Source organism: Mastigoproctus giganteus, chromosome 12 (genome assembly GCF_048544385.1).
Source record: "Mastigoproctus giganteus isolate SK-2022 chromosome 12, ASM4854438v1, whole genome shotgun sequence".
In the NCBI taxonomy this organism is placed as follows: Eukaryota; Metazoa; Arthropoda; class Arachnida; order Uropygi; family Thelyphonidae; genus Mastigoproctus; species Mastigoproctus giganteus.
Genome location: NC_143586.1, coordinates 78,590,865 through 78,616,332, shown reverse-complemented (window position 1 = coordinate 78,616,332; position 25,468 = coordinate 78,590,865). Strand labels below are relative to the sequence as shown.

General features: G+C 36.6%; 1 protein-coding gene across 2 annotated transcripts in view; it reads right to left on the bottom strand.

Moving 5' to 3' along the window:
- Positions 1 to 25,468, bottom strand: part of shn (zinc finger protein schnurri) — a 381,381-nt gene that overhangs the window by 107,937 nt on the left and 247,976 nt on the right. For both annotated transcript variants that reach the window (XM_090386453.1, XM_090386454.1), the window contains exons 2-3: positions 14,333 to 18,498; positions 1,862 to 2,014 (exon numbers count right to left, since the gene is read on the bottom strand). In XM_090386453.1, the coding sequence (XP_090242579.1) occupies positions 1,862 to 2,014; positions 14,333 to 18,498 (4,319 nt within the window). The remainder of the gene's footprint in view (positions 1 to 1,861; positions 2,015 to 14,332; positions 18,499 to 25,468) is intronic.

Genomic DNA, 25,468 nt, shown 5'->3' with positions numbered 1-25,468 from the left:
TGGTGGAGGTTGATAGCCTAAATAAGTTTAAGGCTCAGCTGGACAGGTATTTTGAATGAACAGAGGGGTGAAGTGGAAGTGGGGTTTTTTTTTTTTTTTTTTGGCTGATGCTGCATAAGCTTGCTTTCTTGCATCAAATGCCTCTACTAATGCTAATGCTAATATGTAATAAAATATTAATAATAAAATTTTAACTCGTAACTGATTTGTTAACTAAACTATAATTGTTTGTCATTGCATAATTGTAATGTGTACATGTTTTTTTATAAGTAATGCACAGATATGATGATTACATGAAGCAAACAAACAACACTGTATTGTAAATTTTATTTCGTCCTTCATTCAAAAAATTACTTAAGCAAAAAAGAAGGTATGTTGATAAATACAATCAAGTATGCATTCATTTCGAGTTCTTTCCAACGAACTGTTAAAACAAAATAAATTGCAATGTCACTGGTGTAATATGAAAATAGCTTTCGTTTGGCACATCTGACATTATAATTTTCAAAACAATTTTCTGGTAGTGGAACCCCTTTCCCAAGTTTGAACTGACTTGGTTCATGGAGCCTTACTGAATTGTCAAATTGGATTTCATTCTCAAAAAGGTTGGGAACAGCTGCACAATAACAAAAACAGTAAAAAGAAAATTAGTGTTACCAATACCTTCCCTTTTTCCTGGCTAACCCTTTTTCATAGCAATCTGAATTCCCACTACTAGAAACTTTACATCTTTACTGTAACAATATGGAATAATGATGCACAGCATTAACCCAAGCTACACACCAGATCTCCATCAAAGAGCACAGAACAGCCATGACTGTAGTCATGGAACAAACTTCCATCTGTTGTTGTGGAATTGGGTAGTTTGAATAAATTAAAGGGAGAACTAGACAAATTATTGGAGAGAGATGGATAGATGATGTGAAAAGGTGTTTCTTTATTTTTGCTGATGCTGTATAAGCTTGCTTTCTTGCATCATTTACTACCACTAATACTAACTTTCAGACCAACACAGCACAACTAATGCATCCAGTGCAGATGTCATCCTCCAACTTACTCCCCCCACTTCCAGACATCTGGCTCAGTTGCAGTCACTCATTTCCATGTTTTTGCAACTAGTGACTCCCATGATTCCATGCATACATTCTTACATTATTTCTTTATATCTGGCAGGTGTATTCTTTCTTAAGATTTTATGTTAGTAACCACACAAGGAGGCTCTGAAACCTATGATATTTCTTAATGCACTGCAAGTAATTTAAGTGTCCTGTTGGAACAAATATCATTTTAAGGAAAATTTCGCTAATGTAAAATTAAACAGAATTATACCATGCTGAAGAGACAGTTGCAAACTGCAACCAGAAATGCTGATGAGGTGCCACCTGTATATAAGCAGAATTAAAAATAAATATTAAAAAAATTTCAGAAATAACTAGGAAACAACTCCTACCTTAACCTAATGGGTGAATGCAGATACAAACTAAAGAAAAAGAAAACCTAAAAATGAACAAAAGTTTAGGGGAACCACAGTGACCATTTTTTCAAGAGGCACTGGCCCTATGGAAATTCTCAAACATTCACATTTCCATCACAGTTTGCTAACACCAACAGAACTCTGGTTGCAGTTGTCATGTTTTATATTCAACTTTTAATAAAAATTTCGCTATGTTTCCAGCTCCTGGCCAACTTCTTTTATTTCCCTCCCTGATTTAGTAACAATTTGAACAAGACCATTTTTTCTTTAAATTTAAACCTAGGAAAGAGAAGATAAATTGCAACAATTAATTAAAATATTAAATAATATAAAAATAATCATCACCAAAGGCCATTGAAATCACTAGCTAAATTGAATATTACTCACAACAATTACACTTTCAGATTCTGAGTTTGAGCAATCCAGAGCAGTAGTAGCAATACTGATATTCATGTTTTCTTGTTCTTCATTACTAGAACACATAACATGAGTTGTTTCTGATTTAGAAAATTGAGTTGAAGAAGGTTCCTCTTCTGTTACCTGCATAAACATGACAAAATCCATAAAAACCATAACAATTACAAATTTTTACAAATTATCCAAATATTTTAAGTAAAAATAAGTATAAATTCATAAATAAAACTGAAGATATTAACACAGTTCTATTACAGGATAACCATGTTACATCATTTAGTACAGCATGCTCAAGAAGAAACACAATTCACTCATTTAACTAATCTAATTTAATTTTCTTCATTTCATTCTGTTTCAAATCATCAAATACAAAAGTTGTGTATCAACCGCAGCAAAGAATACTGGCTTTGATCTGACTTATTTTGGACTGCTGAGTGTTGAAAGTGAGATAGCTGGGAAATTTTTTTACTTAACATATATATTATTATTTGTTTTTATTATCCAATAAAATGCCAGGATAAAGAATAAAATTATAAAGTGTACCATTTTCAACTATTTCTATATTCAACTATTTTCAACCTATCCCCCACTCTAGGATTTCTTTTTTTTTTGTAACGTTCACTGGTCAAAAACATATAATCACAGCAGCAGAACACTTTCTGATGCAGAAATCAATATTCTTGGAAGAGGAATTCAGTTTTGAAAATAAGTATCTGTCAAATGCCAACTCATTTCAGTTGAACATATGCTTGCATTTTACATACATTATTTCTCAAAATGAATGCTAAATTTAGGAAAAACATGATATTGATCATGATATGTAGATAAGTTTTCATAAGTTTTAAGATAACCAGTATGTGTATACTGGTTTTTTCAAAGCACAACCCATACATAATACTAAGTACTACAGGTTCTAATACCTTTTATGTTTGGGGTTTTCATTGAGAGAAAAAAAAAAAAACGGCAAAGCCAAACTGCATGCCAGCATTGAGCTATGTAAGCATCTTCAGGCATGACCAATGCATGTCTCTTTTACAAGTACATTTTCAATTAGTGTTGACCACCGGATACTGTGATGTAGTAACAAAGGAAATGGATGCAAAAAATAATAATTCTGACATCATATACTTAAATTTCAAAAAAGATTTTGACTGTTCCACATAAAGACTGCTGTACAAATTGCAGCAGTATGGCACTAGGGGTAAGTTGCTGCTATGAATAAAGGGATTTGAATGGGAGAAGACAGAGCGGTTATCAATGGGCACTACTCTTCTTGGACTGCTGTTATTAGTGGGGTTCTCCAGGGTTAACTGCACTGGGCATAACTGTGGGCTATAATGCTCAGGGTAGTGGAGAATGAAAAAGACCTGGGGAGTAATTGTACAGTCTGCATGAAGTAATCTGAGTAGTGCAGATGGGTTGCTAGCACAGCTCATGGAGTTTTGTCAATCATATACAGAAATTTTGCTAGCAGGGACAAGGAGGTGATTATCTTGTTGAATAAGGCAATAGTTAAGCACATCTGGAAGTCACATTTTAGTGCAGATCTGTTGCAATGGGTGCAGAGAAGGGAAATGAGATTAGTGAAGGTGCTCTTACCAAAAAAAGGATTCAGTTCTGAAAATTGCAGCATCTGAACACAGGCATCTGTGAGGAGATTTGATCAAGGTGTTTAAGGCTTTGAATGAATTGAGTAAGGTAAATTCTGATAGCATCCTTCCTGTTACTCGGACAACACACATGAAGAGACATAAATTTAAATCGAGGAAAGATGGTTAGATGTGTGGAAATTTGCCATCGGCCAGTAAGTAATTGATTGCTGGAACAAAATTCCATCTGGTGAAAATGGATAGTTTGAATAAATTCAAGGAAGAATTAGACAAATTATTTGACGGGGTGGAGAGAGTGTGTGTGTGTGTTTTTTTTTTTCTTTCTTTTTTTTGGCTGATGCTGTGTAACTTTGCTTTCTTGCATAATTTGCAACTACTAATACTAAGTCCTCTCAAGGACACAAGAGTACTAGTACTTCAGGTACTTCAAGAAAACTGCTGGAGGTTAATTCTTGATAGGTCAGCAACACAACAGAAACTCCATCAGTATTTCACAACCAGTTGCCATGCCATTCTTTTCATGACAAACTCACCATGAAATGCATATGTGGGCACCTGGTCCCATGAAATTTCACGACTAACAGGATCAGGCAGAGAGTATCCCCAATGAGTTATCCCTGATTTTTTGTCATTTACACATCAAGGTCATAACCCTTTGCTCCTAATCAATCATAAGAACAGGAAGAGAATAAAATGTAACACTTAGTGTACAGATCCCTGTGTTCCACAGACCAGATCAGTCATCAGTATGAAGAACAACTCAATATGCAAATTACCCTATGCACACACTTGTTCATTGGCCCACAGCACTGAGGAACTCTGCCAAGACAGTGGCTATATTCTAACTTCCAGCCAGCAGCATACCACAATTAATCAACCCAGAGCATCTCGTCATAGACTTTCTAAACAGAGTCTCCTACCAGAAACAAATACCCCATAAGCAGGCAATTACAACACACAGATAAGCTCTCCTTTACCTCCAGAGGAACCTTTATACATGATGACCCCAAGTCAATAGGACTGCCCCTACTAATTAAGAGTTTTCCTACGATACAACATGTGCTAGCATAAGGTTTAACGGAAAACTAGATAGAGGGTATAGTAGTATCAATTAATCAGTAAAATTTATTAATCTTATTAAATTTCATTGTCAATTGAATTGTACTTTTTTAACTAAATAAATATAGTGACCTAGTTATTACAAACGTAACATCATAAATTAATACATATAAATTGACTAGGGATAAGAAAGTCATATAACGTAATTCGGAGATAATATTCGATACCGAAATACACATATATAATGTTATAACTGCATTGGGATATAGGTTTAGGGTTCTATTTTGTATTGGAATTTTTATTGAACTTGAATAGAAATCATGACCCAGACCAGAGCAGCAAAGCAAAAGGCTCAAACTAGTGGAAGTGCTGTGGCTCAGGGGAGAACTGAGGGGGGGACGGTTGCCCTCTGAATCACAGTCTATTGAAGTGCACTGCTTGTTTGATGTTTGTGGAGCAATCAGGAACAGGACATGATATTACCAAGGGGAATGTCTTTGTGTATGCGCGATGTAGGGAGTGCGAGGAAATCAGGAGCCAACTCGGCATTGTTCTGGGCTTATATGAGAGCTTGAAGGACAGGGTGGATGCCCTCGAAGGATTTAAATTGAGGGGCCCATCAAGCTCTCAGCTGCCCACATCAATGCCAGAGCTTGCATTTGAACATCACGCAATGCAGCGGCAACCCCAAAGGCAGAATGCGCTGGTCCCAAAGGAACTAGTTGTTGTAGGGGACTCTATTGTCAGGGAAACAGGGAACATATCGTGCAAAAAGGATAGATGGAACAGGACCAGGGTATGTCTGCCATGGGGCAAAGGTTGATGATGTTGTAGGGCAGATATCATACTTTAACTAACAGTATAACCCCTCCTCCCTTCCTGTCCTGTCTATTCTTTCTGTGCACATTGTACTCCCTAAATTCCAGTTCAGCACTGATGATGTCTGTGTGACACCATGTCTCTGATATCCCAACAATATCTGCCTTTGATGTCTTGACTAGCACTTCAAGCTCATCGAATTTATTAACTGTACTCCTAGCATTGGTATACATGCAAGTATACATGCACCTGTTTCTACTCTTAGTTACCCTAACATAGCCCATGTATTTACTTGTTCCACTATGACTCCCAGCAGTCCTTTTAAATTCCCATTGCCTTGCTTTCCAGGCTGCTGCAATTGAGCAGCAGCCTTTCAATAGAAGTAGGGCAAGAATCACTTTTACCTCTGCCAGTGGCTACTGTTAATCTATTAGTCCATGTATCCCCCCCCCCAAGCTAGCAGTTTTCCGGCCCACCTAACTATGCCTCGATAGCATCAGCAAATATTCTTGCACCCTTTCTATTTAACTGTATCCCATCCCTGTAGAAGCAGTCTCTTCTGTTAACAAGCACAAACCAGGCTGGGAAAAATTGTACCCCTTGAGCCTTGGACAATCTCTCAAGGGCAGAACTGATCAACAAGGCTCTCATCATATACTCCCTCCTATTGTGTCTGGGCAGAATTGCAGACACTTTCAAATTCAACCTTAACTCAAGGCTTTTTTTCAGCATTGTCTTGTACTTGTTAAGTAATTCTGCCAGTCTCCTACTCTTAATGTCATTAGTGCTAATGTGTACAACAATATCACTCTTTGTGCCCTTAAGAAACACACAAAATCTAAGGAAGTGCATCCAATTGATGTGGGTGGACAATGCAATGTTGAGTCTGTTTGGTGTGACATAAGCACTGGGAAAGGAAAAATGATGAATCTAATGAGTATAATGAGCAATTGTGCAGAGGAATAGAGTGGGCCAGTAAATTGGAGTGTCTTTTAATGGGCGATTTTAATTTTCCTGATATTGACTGGAATTTGTGGGTTGGTCACTCACACACAAGCAAGGCTTTTGTGGATTTATTGGATGATTGTTTTCTACAGCAGTATGTTTGGGAGGCAACTAGAGGGAATAATACTCTTGATCTGATTATCAGTAGTGATTCTTCATGCATCAAGAATCTGCAGATAAAGGAACCACTAGGTGTCAGTAATCACAGTGTGCTGAAATTGGATTTACTCAAAGAGGTAACTACCAATCAAGGGTAAAGGGAAGGGTTTTTGCTTTCGTAAATGTGACTACGGTGGTCTGAGACAGTATTTAAATTCTATACGGTGGAACCACGTGATGACATTACCAACAGCAAATCCAAAATGGGAAGCATTCAAAGAATTAATCTTGGAAGCTGCTGGGCTTTTCATACCAACAGAGAAATATTGTTCAAGATTTAGGCCGAAATGGATGTCAGATGAACTAATGAGACATATGGCAGAGAAGAAAAATGCACAGGATACATATAACTTAATGGGTGACATGGAAGCCTATGATAGATATAAGCTGGTCTGTAACCAAGTTACAAAGGAGGTTAGGCAGGCAAAGGCAGATTATGAGAAACCGTTGGCAAAGGATGGAAAGAAAAACAGCAAAGAGTTCTTTACTTAAGTAAACTCTAGAAGGAAGGGGATAAATCAGATTGGTCCACTTGATATTGATGGTTCAACTGTTGATGATCCTTCTCAAGTAGCTAACAAACTAAATTAATATTTTGCATCGGCATTCACACATGAGGAGTTATTCAGCGAGGGGAATGCCAGAGGTGTATTCAACTCTGGCAGTAAGCTAGATAATCTTGTAATAACTGAGAGTTAAAGTGGAGGAGAAATTGTTGAAGATAAACACAAGAAAGGCACCTGGGGGTGGATGGAATCTATCCAGTTATATTAAAGGAGGCGAATTAAGCAAACCCTTAGCATTATTATGAGAGCTTCCCTGGACTCAGGGGAGGTACCCATGGACTGGAGTTGTGCAAATGTGACCCCAATCCACAAAGGGAGACACAGGTTATTGTTATTGTTATTTTGGTTTTTAGGAGCATTAGCAACTAAGGCCATATTGCTCCAGGGATATGCGGTGGTCATTCCCTGACCTTTCCGCATCCTCCGTATTTGGTGGTGACGGGCTCGAACCCCGGTCTAAATCAAGAAGCGTGTGCTACGCACTGCTGCTCCTTCCCACCTGGCTACGGAGGCGCCGGGAGAGACAGGTAATTACAGACCTGTTAGTTTAACTTCTGTTTCAGAGAAATTAATGGAGGCACCGGTTAAAGAAGCATTGCAGGATCATCTAGACAAGACTTCAGTTATAGTTGGGACACAGCATGGGTTTGTTAAGGGGAAGTCTCGTCTGACTAATTTGATTGGATACTATGATGTAGTCACAAAGGAACTGGACGCAAAGAATAACTTTGATATTATATATTTGGATCTTAGAAAAGCCTTTGATACTGTTGCACATGGAAGATTGCTGCACAAATTGGAGCAGTGGGGCATTGGAGGCAAATTGCTGCTATGGATAAAGGGATGGTTCAGTGGGAGAAGACAGAGTGGTAATCAACGGACACTGGTCTTCGTGGACTAATGTTATTAGTGGAGTCCTTCAGGGTTCAGTTTTGGGTCCATCGTTGTTTTCTGTATTTATAAATGATATTGATGATGGTATATCAGGCTTAATGTCCAAGTTTGCAGACGATACGAAGGTTGGCAGGGTTGTTAATGACACTAATGACAGTACACTGCTGCAACAGGATCTAGAAAAGTTGAGCAGATGGGCTGAGAGGTGGCAAATGAAGTTTAACATTGACAAATGTAAAGTACTACATATGAGAAGCAGTAATCCCAGAGTAACATATCAACTTTGTGGTACCACACTGACAGTGGTAGAAAATGAAAAGGACCTTGGCAGTAATTATGCAGGCAGATATGAAGTTTTCTGAGCAGTGCAGACAGTCTGCAACAGTAGCTCATGGTTTCTTGTCAATGATATACAGGAAGTTTTCTAGCAGGGATAAGGAGGTGATTATCCTCTTTTTTATAAATCAATGGTCAGGCCACACCTTGAGTACTGTATACAGGTCTGGAGGCCTCATTTTAAGAAGGATGTAGAGCTGTTGGAACGAGTACAGAGCAACAAGATTAGTGAATGGAACAAAGGGTTGCTTTTACGCTGTGTATGCTAACCACTGAAACATGAATGGGACAAAATAAACTATTTCTATGGGAGATCAACCATTACAGCATTCTCTTATCCTGAACAGAGAAAGTTATGAAAAATTTTCAGTTACGACTACAACCTTGTGCACCCAGATAATCATAAGACACAAAGAATAAAAGGCAATCTTTAGTGCACAGACTGCTCATTTCTTTGTTGTTGTTGTTTGGTTTTTAGGAGCATTAGCAACTAAGGCCATATTGCTCCGGGAATATGCGGTGGTCATTCCATTGACCTTTCCGCATCCTCCGTATTTGGTGGTGATGGGCTTGAACCCGGTCTAATCAAGAAGTGTGTGCTACGCACTGCTGCTCCTTCCCACCTGGCTACGGAGGCGCTCTCATTTCTTTGTATTGCCTACACCAAGTTGGTCATTAGTATGAAGGAACATGAGGGTTTTTTTTTTTTTTTTTTTTACTTTTAAGAAAAGTAAAGAAAGGATCACTGTGTCTTTGAACATTTAGTATTTTTGAACACTGAAAGTTTTTTAAAGTGTCTGTTTGTTATCTTTAAAGCTACTGAGGAAGAGAGCAGCTTTGACTATGAGTAATGAAATATAACAAGGTGGTCCATAACTAAAGAAACTATTTTGAATAACTGCTGATGTAAATATGCATAAATTATATGAAAACTATTTTGTAATTTTTTTTATTGTTTCAGAATAATTTGAACATAGGAAAAGTACTATGAGCCTTACAACGAAGTTGAAGACTGAAATTGCAAAGTGGCATGCAAAATATGAAAATATTGTATGCCAGTTCAAGAAGTTTTTTTGGACAAAAACCACCCACAATAAAGACCACAAAGCAAACTGTGAAGAAGTTTAATGAAATGAGAACAATGCACGATCTACGGAAACTGATAGACTTTCTATCTCAAAGATATCTGCCAATTTGGAACTTGCAAGTGAGTATATTGAAATAAATAAATAAAAAAACTCTTAAATACAAGGTTTATCATCTCACATTGCTAAAAAGCTTAAATGAAAATGATCCAGGCAGAAGACTGGAATTTGCTGAACAGTTTCTGGGCATGAGTTACAAAGCCAGATATTATTGACAATGTTTTGTGGAGCGATAGCCATATTTAAACTGTTAATCACTCATAACTGTGTTTATTACTCTCTTTTCACAATCCCCATTTATTATTTTATAAGTATTTAAATGCTTCTGGCTTGACAGTTTGGGCTGGAATCTGAACAAAAGATATCCTCAGACCTTTGTTTCTTGAGGGAACTGTGACAGGAGAATGCTACCTGAGACTACTAAAAGACAAAATCATTCAATTGATGCAGTCTACAATCAACTTTCAGCATTGCTTTTTTATGCAAGGTAGAGCACCATCTAACTGTGCAAAAACTGTGTGCAAATTCTTAGGTGAAAAATTCCCAGGATCATTCCACAACTCCACATTCTTCGGTTAAATCAGGGAATGTGAAGTTCCATTCAATGGCCACCGCATTCCCCAATTTAACCTTGCGGGGGTTCTTAAAGGATAAATTATTTAGTGATATGTACAGGTCTCTGGTGGAGCTTCAGCAGTCAATGGTTAGAGAAACTGAGAACATTTCTGAGAAATTGTGCCTTCCTGTGTGTTGTTCTGTGCCCAAAAGACTACAATTTTGTAAAGATCAAAATGGTAGCCATATTGAACAGAAGGTGTAAAGTTTTTTTTTTTTTTTTAAGTTTATGTATGCCCTTTCTATTGTGTTAGCATTAATTAACATATACATAGCATACAAGTTAGTGCAATTGCATCATTTCTGTACATAGCCAACTACTTAAGTAGTTATAAATTGGCATCATTAAGTATATCTCATATTGTGAATACCTTCACAATCAGTTGCCATGATATTGCATTACCTCAAATAAGTAACGCTTCACCATAGGAAAAGACTGTTGTTACTTATTCTCAGTGGATACCATCACCCATATGGCACCATTTCAGACTAAATTACTCCACACCATCACGCATTTCTAATATTGTGGAGTTATACTTTTCAACTGGGTTGTCATCATTGCAACACCAGGGTACCTGCCCACTCACTGATGAGGAGCCAATAAGCTCCAAAATACTGCCATATGGGTGAAGGTATCCACTGAGAATAAGTAACAATAGTCTTCTCCTATGGTGAAGCATTACTTATTCGAGGCAGTGCGATATCATGGCAACTCATTGTGAAAGCATTCACAATATGAGATATACTTAATGATGCCAATCTATAACTACTTAATTAGTTGGCTACTTAAAGAAATGATACAATTGCACTAACTTGTATGCTAGTTAACTCCCTACGTAACCTGAGGCTTTAGCCCTAAACTATTCTGTAATTTAAAATATACATTTAAAACAGTGTTATTTAAAGTCAAACATGTTTCTTTACTTATGGACCACCATGTATAAGTGTGTATTTAATTTGTTAACTTTATCAAATTCTAAATAAATTTCCACTAGCCCAGAAAGAATGTAATGTTTTTATTAATCATAGTCAAAGTTCTGCATTTTAAAATACTCCTCAAAATCCATATCAGATCAAAAACATTATTTAGCAATGGGGAACCGCTAGTGGCTTCTGAACATTTCCTCCCTTTGCCATTATAAGAAGCCATCCAACAACCTGTCTATGAATTCACCTGTAGCAGTTATCATAACACAAAGAAGACAAAAGCTGACAAAAAGGGACCAAGAATAACAACATGATAAGAGAGAGAGAGAGAGTTAACACCTGGGATTTAGCATTAGAAGAGGCATATGATGCAAGAAAGCAAGCTTATGCAGCATCAGCCAAAACAAAAAAAAACCTTCCACTTCACCCCTCTGTTCATTCGAAATACCTGTCCAGCTGAGCCTTAAATTTATTTAGGCTATCAACTTCCACAACAAGGGATGGAAGTCTGTTCCACCAACCAACTACCCGCTGGCTAAAGGCAAATTTCCGCACATCTATCCTACATCTGTCTTTCCTCAATTTGAATTTATGCCCTCTCAGATGATTATTCTGAGCAAGAAGCAGTATCCCATCAGCATTGAGCATGCTCAAACCATTCAAGGCTTTGTACACCTCTATCAGATCACCTCACCGGTGCCTAGTATCCAGACACTGTAATTTGCAAAACTTAAGCCTTTCTTCGTAAGAACAACCCTTCATTCCATTCACTAACCTTGTTGCCCTTCTCTGTACTCAGCTCTACATCCTTCTTGAAATGAGGCCTCCAGACCTGTATACAGTACTCAAGGTGCGGCCTGACCATTGCCTTTAACAAGGGAATAATCATTTCCCTATCCCTGCTAGAAAAATTCCTGTATATCATTGATAAGACACCATGAGCTACTCTTGCAGCCCGTCTGCACTGCTCAGAGAACTTCATATCTGCCTGCACAATTACCCCCAGGTCCTTTTCATTCTCTACCACTGTCAGTGTAGTACCACAGAGTTGATACGTTGCTCTGGGGTTGCTGTTTCCCATATGTAGTACTTTACATTTGTCAATGTTAAACTTCATTTGCCACCTCTCAGCCCATCTGCTCAACCTTTCCAGATCCTGTTGTAGCAGCATAGCGTCAGTAGCATCCTTAACAACCCTGCCAACCTTTGTATAGTCTGCAAACTTGGACATTAAGCTTGATATACCATCATCAATATCATTTATAAATACAGAAAACAACAATGGACCCAATACTGAACCCTGAGGGACTCCACTAATAACATTAGTCCACGATGAGCAGTGTCCATTAATTACCACTCTCTGTCTTCTGCCACTCAACCATCCCTTATCCATAGCAACAATTTGCCACCAATGCCACACTGCTCCAATTTGTGCAGCGGTCTTCCACATGCAACAGTATCAAAAGCCTTTCTAAGATCCAAATATATAATATCAAAGTTATTCCCTACATCCAATTCTTTTGTGACTACATCATAGTATCCAATCAAATTGGTCAGGCAAGACCTTCCCTTAACAAAACCATGCTGTGTCTGAGCTATAACTGAATTCTTGTCAAGATGATCCTGCAGTGCTTCTTTAACCAGTGCTTCCATTAATTTTCCTGGAACAGAAGTTAAACTAACAGATCTATAATTACTACTTGTGTCAGCCTTTGATCCTCCTTTGTGAATTGGGGTTACATTTGCACATCTCTAGTCTGTGAGGATACAGCTCTCTGTGCAGTTGAGACAGGTCCTATTTGAAATTTGAACAAACTACACATTCTTGCTAGAGACAGAAAGAGAATGAAGTGTCTATATAAGAAGCCATTTTTCATCAGAGCATGCTTAGCAAGTATCAATAAATCCAAGGGCTTCTGATCAATAACAACCTTGTGTATGTTTTTAAAAGTAGAGTACAATTGATCCTCTGAAATGCATCAATTCATTATAAGGTCCCACAAAGGAATTAAAACAAACATTACCCTCCTTCCACTTGATTTTTGGTTTTGGGGAAAGGAATGATAGAGACTAAATTCTAGGAATCATTTATGGTGCACTCTGTTTACTTCATATAAACTGTTTCCAGGGTAAGTGGCATTTGTTTATTTCATATTTAACTCAAAGCTTTGAAGGTAGTCAGTTACTCTTTACTCAATATCTAATCATTTATCAGTGCATTTGCATGCTCTCCTCATCTTTTTTAAACATTGTTCATCCACTTTCCTTGCTGGTACAGCTATCAGTATCTTATGTGTGTTCAACATGGCATCAATAAATTTCATTAATGACAACATTATTATTATGATATTAATACTACATTTGTTATGTTCATAATATTAAAGATATGCTTAGTTTAATGAATGACACCTTTTAAATTTCATTCTTTTTAATGGAATGCAAAATAAGGTGTGAGAAAAAAGTGTGCAGAATATGCTGAGTGTGCAGGTTTTCAACTTAGGTATAAACCAATACTTCTTAAAAACACTGCAAAACAAAAAATAATAAATTGAAAAATCAATGTTATTTATCAAAATACTGATGATAAATAGCACTCAAAGGGGATCCCACTTATAACACTTTCCTGCTTATAGTACTCTTTGGTCTAGCAACCCAAAAAGTATTCCTTCTGAGTGGTGACCATTCTAAGGACATTGCATTTAATGTTTGAAATTTGCAATATTTATGTGGTAATTGATTTAGTTGGAAATAAAAGTGTTTAATATAAACTGCACATGTTTTACTAGTCAACATATAGTAAATGCTACTTCTAATCCAGCTTCTATTTTCACACTATATGGCCAGCCCTAGACAATTTATAGAATGGATAGATTTGTCTAGACCAGAGATTCCCAAACTTTTATAGCCTGCACATTGCCTCCTTAAAATATTTTATAAATTTCATGCCACCCCAAAACTTTCAGAACAAGTGCAAAAAAGCACATCTGAAATAATTACTAAAACTGCTAAAACCCTCCGAGTTTGAATTTTATGGTACTGAGTGATAACTAAAACTACATCAAGCAAAGGACTAAAAAAAAAAAAAAAAAAAATATTTGTCTTAAAAAAAAGTGCTTCATACAAATGAACTTGTCTCCCCCCACCTCCAAAAAAAAAAAAAAAAAAAATTCAAATGCATGCACATCCACACATGCTAAATATGGTTGGGCTTTGTCTGTAAAATATAACTTCTAAAAGAAACTACTTAAAAGTATAATCAACACAATAATTTTCATTGCATAAAAAATAATATAATAAAATACTAGTTACCACTGGTAAATGAAAACTTTCAATTTTTTCTACTTGATTATTTTGACATGGAAGTTCAGGTTCCACTTCAGATTCAGCTTCAATTTCCTCCATTTTTTGCTTATCCTTTTTGTGTGCACGGAATACCCAATAACTCGAATGAGTAAACAGGAAAGGTTCAGTAGGTTTAGCAGTTGTAGTATATGGCTTTGAACTATGAATCCGTTGCCTTGAATCATAGAAAGCAATCAGGTGACCAGGAGTTAATCCACATAACTGTTCCTTAGCAGGAACAACTTGCCAATTTGAATACATGGATAATTTTGAATCTGTGTCTTGGGGAACATACATGGGCTGTGGACGGTATATACAACAATAAGTAGAACGTGTCGAACACTTCAATCCAAGGTAAGTATAAGCATGGCCATTTAAATATAGCTGCACACAGCTCTTTTTTGGTCTTGGTGTTTCTGGACTAACTAATGTAGAACCAACTAAAGTGAAAGCTTTTTTCTTCAGAGGAAGTGAAGTAGGTCTTGTAGGGGCAAGAAATTTTTTGATCTTGGTATCAGATTTCTCATCTTCAATTTCAGCCTTTTGTGACTCACTACTTGAAGGACTGCTTGGTGTTAGAGTTACAGTTGGTATAATTATATTTTTAGATGAAACTGCATTTGCTGAATACTGTATATTATAAGAGTCTTTTTGATTATGAGGAGATTCACTAGCAGCCACTAGAAGATTCTGTTTTTCTGAGTTCTCTCCAATTAAGGATAATTCTGGAATATTTTGGAATGGATATTCTTGAGTAACAGAAATATGCTTATCTGAATTGCCTATGTTATGAATTAAGCTGCTCTCAGAAAAGACTCCTGATTTTTTTAACGGAGATACCACTCCTGTTTCCAATCCCGGCAATAAATGGATACCACAAGCATCCTGTTTAGGTAGTGCAGCTCCCACATTATATGACATAAACTCACCATGATATACTGAATTATTTGTTAGTTCCCTAGAAGCAGATATTTCGGTTTTATTTGCTGATTTACTTGTGCCTACTGATGTGAGAGAAAATGGTATAAGTGTATCTGATGTCTCAACACAAAGTAATTTAGATGGACTTTCAAGATCTGGGAATCCTCCAATACCTGCATTTATCAGATGATTAGAAAAAGCCATAACAGGAGTAATACAGCGGTCTGGTGTAGGCTGGTGGACTTGCATTACTGTACCTCCTGAATTAAGTACGGGTTTAGCAATGGTGGCAACTACTGATGGTAATGAGCTCTGCTGATCATCTGCCAATTCTGGAGCATCTAAAGATAAGCTTTTTATAGATGACAATGAATGATGTGACAAGGAAGTTAATACAGAAGGGAAACCACTCTGTAAGCCTGTATCAATTTTAATTTTTTTTGCTTCAACTCCATCTAAAATCTGTACTTCACCACCAAATAAATGGACACTTTGTGAACGGCATCTATGTGGTAGGACAGAAATTCCAAATTTACTTTGCTTTGATGAACTATGAGTTAAATCATCCATAGAAGGAGACAGTTTTATGCTTTCAATTCTATTCATAGAAATTACTGGTTCTGATATTTTTCTTTTTTTAAGTGGTGGACTTTGGCCACCACTTAGTGGTGCCATTAACTGCTTCTTTAAAATCTGCCCCATTTCAGTTTCTTCTTCACCACTATCTTGATTGGAACTTCTTGTATACCTCGGAGAACTAAGTTTACCTGTATTTATAATTGAACTGTAATCTGGTATTCCTACTGATGAAATATTCTGGGAAGTCTCACCTAATGGCGACTGTATAAGTAAAGGTGCATTTGAAGTTCCTATAAGAGAATCATCACTGCCAGAAGTTTTACAAATGGCATTCCCTCTCTTACTTTTACAATAATGAATCTGATGGACTTCCAGATTTTCCTTATTCCGAAATCCAATATTACAATTTGTACACATATAAACAACAGATAAAAAATCATCTGGTTTTTGTTTTCTGAGTGATAAGTCTTGAACATTACTCAGAGAAGGGCTTGTACAGAGCTGAAATTTCCCTTCCTCAACAGATGGAGATGATATATGAATTCCAGGTGACCTGGTTTTCAGAAGAAGATCCTTTATGATACTGCCTTCAGGATTCTGAGGATGTTTTTCAGGATTTATTAATAGATCAGAAGGTGCAGAACTTTTCTGTGACTGACCTTTTAAAGATAACAGACTTTTAACAGTATTTCCATCTAAATTTTCATTTACATCCATTTGAAAACATGGAACACAACTTGAGGAAAGACCTGAATGTATACATGTAGATGATTTTGTTTCATTGTTAATAACTGTTCTTGGAACACTATGTGGAAGAGTAGTTGCATGAAGGCCAGAAGAAAGTAAACAATTTCCTCCTTGTTTTTGAGGGAAATGTGGATCCAAATCTGATCTCCCAAGAAGAGCAGACTGAAGTTTTGACTGATAACCTGCAGAATAAAGTTCATTTGAGGTAGCAGAACTGATGTCTTCACTCAACCGTCTCATTTTCAAAGAACCACTTGCCTTCTTGCCCTCAATATCTCCACTTTGATTGCTCAAAACACTTGACTGTCTCATGTATCTTCTTGACCACAAAGGATCTAGTGTTTCAACTATAGCTGCATTTTCTGAAATAATCTTGCTGATATGCTGCTCTAAAATCTGGGGACTTGTGATCTTGGAAGACTTCAAAGGCTTTGAACTGAAAATTACATCTGATGAACACTGTGAACTATTGGTATTTTCTGATACACTGTTACTGTTGCTGCTATATTTTAATGCATCTGAAAGATTTAATTTCAGGACTCCTACAGACTGGGAAGTTAGATCCTTCTGCTTTTCATTTACTGGAATTTCCTTAGCTATATGGGATGAGGATGATGAGGATGATGAGGATGAGGAAGAGTTGCTGAATTCAGTTTCACAAATATTAGTGGTATGTTTCAAGTGACATATACTTTGTTCTTCTAGAGATTCAATGCTACTTCCAACATGAATTTTATTTGATGGGCTTGCAACGATGCCATCATGCCTTTCCTTCATGAACAAGTTCAACCCTTTTGTTTCACTGAAGACATTTAAACCACTCAACACCATTTCAATATTTGAGGCTTGAGTACCATATACTGAACTTGGTAGATGACATGCCAAACTTTCTTTTAGAACCACATCATTTAGTTCAGCTGACAAAGTAGAACACTTTTCATTAAGATGATCAATTTTGCTTGATACCACTGAAGTTGAGAGACGATAATTGCACTGAATGATTTCAGTTTGTTTTCCATGACAAACAGTTGTCACAACTGCAGGAGATAGGCCAGACATTTGTGATGGACATACAGAAGCTTCCTTATACCTTCCATTGTTATCAGCAGCTGAATTTAGATGCTTTAATAAATTGGGATTATCATGAGCAACCTCATCTACTTGAACTGCCTGAACTATTAATTTATCATTATCACTAACCACCGGGCCAGCATGTTCTTCACTATCTGGTCTGCAATGAACTGGACTGGTATCACTATATGACATTGCATCAGAATGAGAAGTAACAATTTTAATGGAATTTTTTTTTGATACTGCTTTGGGCATCTCCTGATTACATGTGTCCATCACAAATCCATCACACTGAATTGTTGGTCTGTGATTAGACAATACTGATTTAGGACTGTTCATATCTGTTGCAGTTTTATTAGCTTTGTCACTAATATGATCTCTAGGGCATTTATCATGCAATTCTGTATCGCTTTTACTTTCAGAATTGTCACAAAGCTGTCGGCATAGCTGCTCTGCTTCCCAAACTTTTGATAATGATTGTTTACTGCTATCGCTGCATACTCCTTCTGATTCCAAAACAGAAAGTTCTTTTTTGGTTGCTTCTCTTCCTTCATGTTCAAGGAAATTAGTTACAGGGGGCATCCTAGATGACCGGCTCGTATTTTGAATTAGAGTTAATGTTTGATTAGTTTTGTTTTCATTTTTGCATATATGGCTGACAAGTAAAGGAGAGGAGCGAATAATTTTGTTATTTAATTCCTTTTCCTGATCATTTTCCTGGATATTAACAGGAGCTTTAGTTCTATTCAGAAATATTGTTTCAGAGGAAAGTTTCTTTTGTGATTCTTGTTCTTTTCTCTTTGTCTCTGCACCTACTACATTAAAAAAAGAAGGAGAAAAAAAAAAAGATATATTAGTAAACCCATATTTTTTAAAAACATGATTTCTGTCAATGAATAAAAATAATTATATTTTAGCTTCATGGCTTTTGTTGCAAAATTTCTCTTAAATATTAGAAGAGCATTAAGCAACTAATAAGAGACTGCTGGAGTAATAACTATTTAATAACTAATCATCAGAGAGCTGGTATTAAACAATTGATGATTAAAGAGAAAACAGTGCTGCAAAGGCCCAGTTGTCCTGCTGTATTCACAGAATGTAAATTTAACAAGAATGAAAACATGAAAGGGAAGAAACCATTAAGCATATATGATAGTCTATTAGTCACAAAATGGTCTTGTTTAAAACTGGTAGATTGCACAGTACTTGATTTTATTTATTTATATTTTAAAATCGTTTTTAAACTAATTATTAAGTAGTAAAATAAACAAGCAGCAATAACCTATGAATAGAGGAGTCTGAAAAAATACCACTGATGAATTCCCTATCAACAAGTTAAATGTAGGGGCTCTGCTTCCAATAGGGTGACAGTTTAGTTATTTAAAGTTAGATGAGATCTAACTTTAAATAACTAAACTGTTACCCTACTGTTATGCCACTGGTATTGTATTTTAATAGTGTAGTCTAAGCTGCTCCCCCTTTTGAATGTTGAAAAGCCATTGACCACGTTCATATTACATGTACCATACTGTTATTAACAATAAAGAATGGTACAAATAATATACAAGTTGGAATTCATGATTGCCTTGTATCAAGTTATAAAAATAAATTGAAGCATCTCAAATTCCTATAATCAGAAATATATTACTTATAAAATATTTTTCATGTATTGTTCAGTTATGTTATCTATCTCTTAAAAAAATTCAGCATAGAAAGTTAGAATTTAACAGTTTCTAATTAACAATTCAACATTTACACACACATATATCACGTCATCCCATATGTAGCCATTCCTCCCCTTTTCAAAATAAATATGCAACTATACTGAATCAAATTTAATAAAGCATATTTTATTTATTTATTTTTATCAAGAAAGACTTCAGTTCTGCAGCATCTGAACACTAGGAACCTCCAAGATCTGATTGAGGAATTTAAGGCTTTGAATAGTCTATAACTGTTCCATGCCTGTTTCTCTCTTTCTCTCTCTCTAGCAAAACTGCTAACTCCACTTGTTCCAATACCTTTGTGGTTTCCACAAATTCAAACTGGGAAGCAGGAACTTAAGAATATGAAATGAGCTCTCAGAAGCCATTTCATCCTTTATGGTTTAGCAATCTGACAAAGAAAAAAAATTTCGCCGCCAGACTCCTAAAACCTAAAGTAATTCTCAAATGCCTCACGACTTCTGATGGGAATGGTCTACAAATAATGCCAACTGAAGAAGCCATAGATTTTCTTGCAAAGGAATTGTCTCAGGTTGCCCCGATAGGAGTGGCAAAGGTTGTAAGAATCATGCAAAAAGCCAACCTCTAGTTTAATGCAAACACAAAGATAGCATTTATCAAGAACAGAAATCGAGGAGAAGATGGTTGGAAACTGGTGAGCACATTACTTTCAATAGTGGGAAAAACCAACTTCCTTAAGGTTAAATGAAAGGCTTATGAGGGAATGATTCTGCACAAACTTAGGCAATCCAAAATGATTCAAAGTCGAAAACTCACTTCAAACTGGATGATCAAGTTTTCCAAGAATGAGCATATTTGGCCTTAAACCATTTAAGTCCTACTTTCTTAGGCTCTTCGAAGTTTTTCTTTGAAGCAACTTCTTAAATTTTCGAAGGTAGAATCAGTAATGATGCATCTTTTGAGTGACATTGAAATAATAACACATGAGGAGTGATAATGTGACTGCAGTGATAAACGAAATACCCAATAAGTGCATCTGAACCTGAAGAATTGTCGTTGTTTATTATAAATGTCTGCAACTCTTATATGTTAAGCATATTACTGGAAAGTCGGATCCTTAAGTCTGGCATTCTATCAAAGATGTGAAGCAAAATCCATTCCAAAGATTAAACATGCAAAAATTGCAAAATATTTCAAGCTAATATCTATAAGTTTCTCCCTCCAAAAAATTTAAAAAAATCTGTTCAACCTGCCATTGAACAGCACTGCTTTGGCCACAAACCAGTGGCGCCTCTGTAGCCAGGTGGGCAGGAGCAGCAGTGCATAGCACATGCTTCTTGATTAGACTGGGGTTCGAGCCCATGACTACCAATATGGAGGATTTGGAAAGTTCAGGGAATGACCACCGGCATATCCCCGGAGCAACATGGCCTTAGTTGCTAATGCTCCTAAAAACCAAATAATAACCACAAACCAGCTTACCTACCATCATCCATAAGAAGTTGACAAAAAACCTTGCATATTTGATATGGCATTGAACATGAAGGCCAGATTATCTATTCCAGGTCTGGTCTACATATGGAATATTCAGTTGAGAATCTCTGAGAAAATATTAACTATTACTGACTCCATTCTGAAACAAACACATCTTATACATATATTTAAAGTTCCATTAATATCACTCCCTAGGCTGCAGCCTATCCATGGCTTAAGGCTTTGAATAGAGTGAGTAAGCTAAACACAGATGCAACGTACATAAATTGAGGAAGGATGGTTGCAGGATAAATGTGTGGAAATTTGCCTTCAGCCAGCAGGCAGGTAGTTGATTGTTGGAACAGACCTCTATCTGGTGTTGAGGAAGTAGGCAGTTTGAATAAATTTAAGGAAAGATTTAAGCAAACTATTACAGGGGATGGAGAGGTGATATGGGAAGGTTTTATTTTTTGGCTGATGCTGTATAAGTTGCTTCCTTGCATCATTTGCTGCTACTAATACTAATTTACTCAGACTGTGTGGGGGAAGGAGATCACCCCCTTCCTCATTTGTTTCCCAGAATCTCTAGACACTTACATTCAGTGTTAGCAATATTATCTTCTGTTTTTTGACCTTCAACTCACATACTGTACTTAAAAGCACTATGGGTTCCACATCATTTATGGTTGTGGTCATCATAAAAAAAAAAAATAATAAAAAATACCAACAGCAATTCCATTCTAACTGGCACTTGTTTATCACCATACCCCCCCCCCCCCACGAGCTCAGTGAATGGGAGTTCCATTATAGGTGGAGATAACTACAGTCAGCTTTAATCCAATTTCGGCCATTAGAATCAGAACCAGATGCAGTGGATGCTATGTTAATTGACCCTTCCATCGGCAGTTATTTTGAACAACTGATGTAAGGGAAAAAAAAGATCATGACAATAGAACTGGATAAAATTCTCATTTGGTGTAAGCAGCATGCATAAAATTTGCATACACATCATATCCAGCAGATACAAGTGTTTCAACAAAAAAATAGGCACACCCTGATGGAGTTTTGTTTATGGATCCTGCACCACTGTACTGGCCATTCAAGATGACAAATTTTATTTATATATATATTTGGAAAATTAAATGCACAGGGCATAATCCTTATGGGTTTTGATAATTAACTATATAGTATCGGTGTAAATACACCATAGTTAACAAATATATATTTGAACTACGTATGTAGCATAGAGGGCATCGTTTTAATTGTATGTCATCATGTTGTTGCCTTCACAACGAGATAGCTACTATTGCATTACTTCAAATAAATAACGCTTCTCTAGTAGAGAAGACTACTGTTATTTATTTTCAGCGGTACCACCACCCAGACGATCGTTTCGAAGCTGTGAGGCTTCATCATCAGTGGGCGGGCAGGTACCCAGGTAATACAACAAGCCATCACAGTTACGAAGTTATATCCACATTATGAGAGATGCCAAAAGGGTGTGGTGGTAATGTATTTGGAAAATTAAATGCACAGAGCATAATCCTTATGGGTTTTGATAATTAACTATATAGTATCGGTGTAAATACACCATAGTTAACCCATATATTTGAACTATGTATGTAAGGATTATGCCCTGTGCATTTAATTTTCCAAATACATTACCACCACACCCTTTTGGCATCTCTCATAATGTGGATATAACTTTGCAACTGTGATGGCTTGTTGTATTACCTGGGTACCTGCCCGCCCACTGATGATGAAGCCGCACAGCTTCGAAACAATCGTCTGGGTGGTGGTACTGCTGAAAATAAATAACAATAGTCTTCTCTACTAGAGAAGCGTTATTTATTTGAAGTAATGCAATAGTAGCTATCTCATTGTGAAGGCAACCACATTATGAGATACAATTAAAACGATGCCCTCTATACGCTACATACGTAGTTCAAATATATGGGTTAACTATGGTGTATTTACACCGATACTATATATATAAACCCAGCAAAACTATAGATACATATATACAAACACACCAACAATAAACTTACTTTCCACATTTTTGAGTATTTTGTTAATAGGTAAAATACATACGTGATGTGCCTACACTAGGGTGACCAGATTTTCATGGAAGAAAACTAGAACAAAATGAATTCTGAAGGTGAAAAAAAATTGGGACAAAACATGTACAGCAGAAAAAAAAATCAGGAAATTTCTGCAACCCATCAATAAAAGCCAGAGTGATAATATTTACTATTCTGGCTTTTCTAGGACACCTTAACATTAGTAATGCTAATATTATTTCATAAAACAGTGCACAAAAAATATCTGTAAATTTAATTTTGGTTCAAGTGGAATTATCAATCAGTTAACTGGAGGAATACAAAAATCCCTGCTAGGTACCATTATCATGTATAAGCAACAGCTTGCCAAAGATGTTAATTTTTGTGTTGTGATAAAGACTTAAGTTCAAGAAAAAGAAAGTAGCTTTTAGCCAGTAAGAATGCAGATTCTGGGAAAAGAAAAGTAGGTCAGCAAGAATGCATTTTTTTCAGTGGCCAATGCTTATGGATGGATGCACCTTAGAAGTTAGGATTTGCATGCAAACAGTTAAGGATTAGTGGATGACTGAATAACAATACTGTATACCTAACAAAAATTTTGACCTCTGAAACACAAATGACCTCTGAAACACAAATGACCTCTTTATTAGTTCAAATTAAATATTGAGTACAACTTAATATTTAATTTGAAAGGATCAGACAGTGGCACTTCCACAAAAGAGAAACAAATTTTAGTTTAGATAATGTAGATGCAAGCATCTTATTTGTCTAGGCTAAGACTGGATCAGCACTCAAGTCCCAAATGAACAGCCAGAGTTAAAACCACATGAGTGGTGCCATCAGGAGCATAAACTTTTGATGAAAATTCTGCCTTTAAAGGTAACAGGTCAGAGTCAGAGAGTCCCATAGGCTGTAGGCCAGCAGAGTTGTAAGGTGGCTTAAATTCTCAGGTATGGGTGGTAGTAAGCAAAGGAAAAACATTATAGTGAAACAGTGGGTCCTATTTGTGCTCATAGCAGAATCAACACAGCAGCAAGGAGAGATTATTCCAGAAATCTGAAACTCGTCAGTCTGTAGGGACAAGAACCATATGGAGAATAGGAATTCATGAGGAAGTGTTAAATTGCTTTAGGAACTGTAAGTAAGTAGATTCTTTATTTCAAGTACATGTGCCATCTCTGTCCCAACTTCTAGTATCAGTTTGGATGCCTAGATTTTACAAAAAAAAAAAAAAAAGCATTCAGTTTGCTATTCACAGTTATGTATTGTGTTAATTTTGTGAACTTTTCAAACTAAGTGAAGAACTTTAGGAGGATACTACTGTAACTGTGTCAAGGAATATTTCCAGTATACACAGTCAAACTCGTTTTCAGGAGTAGTGATATCCTTTTTTCAAGAAGGCTAATGTTTATATGTTCGGTGCCATATAGCACAGAGAACAGGTGTAAATTTATATATATTAGTATCAGAATAATTTTTTTTTTTTTTATGTGAACCCCAAACACGAGAGGTATTAGAACCTATAGTACTTAATACCGTGCTTGGGTTGGAGGTTGAGAAGACGAAAGAAGATATTTGTTGACATTGGACTTGAACTTCTGTAGATTGTAATTTTCAGGAAATACGTATGAAGGAAGGTTGTTCCAGAAAACGGCAGTTGAATGAATAAATGAGGAAGATGAAAAGTTGGTTCTGTGGGTTTGAAGTTGGACAGTAAATGGATGTTGGCTGGTGGCGGCACATGTTCGGACTGTTTTGAAAGAGAGAGAGGGAATTATAGAAGCCAATTCAAAAGAACAGTGCCCATGGAAGTATCTGTAGAAGAGGCATGCAGCAGAAACAGTACGTCTGTGAGACAGCGAGAGACTCTGTTAGAGATGAAACATTAACCTAACTGCTCTTTTCTGAATGGAATCAAGGAGCCTGAGAGAAGTTTTGGGGGCATGACCCCAGATGTGGGAACAATATTCCAAGGCAGGGCGGATTTGCAATTTATACAGAGTGAGCAGCTGTTTGGAAGAAAAGTAACGCCGAGAGCAAAAGAGAAAACCAAGTTTTTTAGATGCAGAGGAAGCAATATTTGTAATGTGCTTGTGCCAAGACAGATTAGAAGTCAGGGTAATCCCCAAAAGAGATATATCATTTTGCCTAGAAATCAGAGTGTCACTAAACATAAGCATAGGAGCAGAAGAATCCTTTTTGCGAGATATAAGACAAAAGCTGAGTTTTAGAAGGGTTGAAATCAACTAAGTTGTCTTTGTCCCACTGGAGAATTACCCGAAGATCGGCATTTAAGGAATTGGTAGCAGATTTTCGAGAAGTTGAAGCTGATTGAGCAGGACAAGGTTTCTCAAAATGGAAAGTTGAATGCAATGTGCTATCATCGGCAAAACTATGGATAGGATTTGCAGTCAATGGAAGAAGGTCATTGATATACAAGAGGAAAAGAGTGGAGGAAAGGACTGAACCTTGGGGGACACCGGCATTAGTGGAGAAGTTAGAAGACAGAGAGCCATCTACCATCACCCTCAGTGAGTGATCAGAGAGAAAACTGGATAACCAATTAC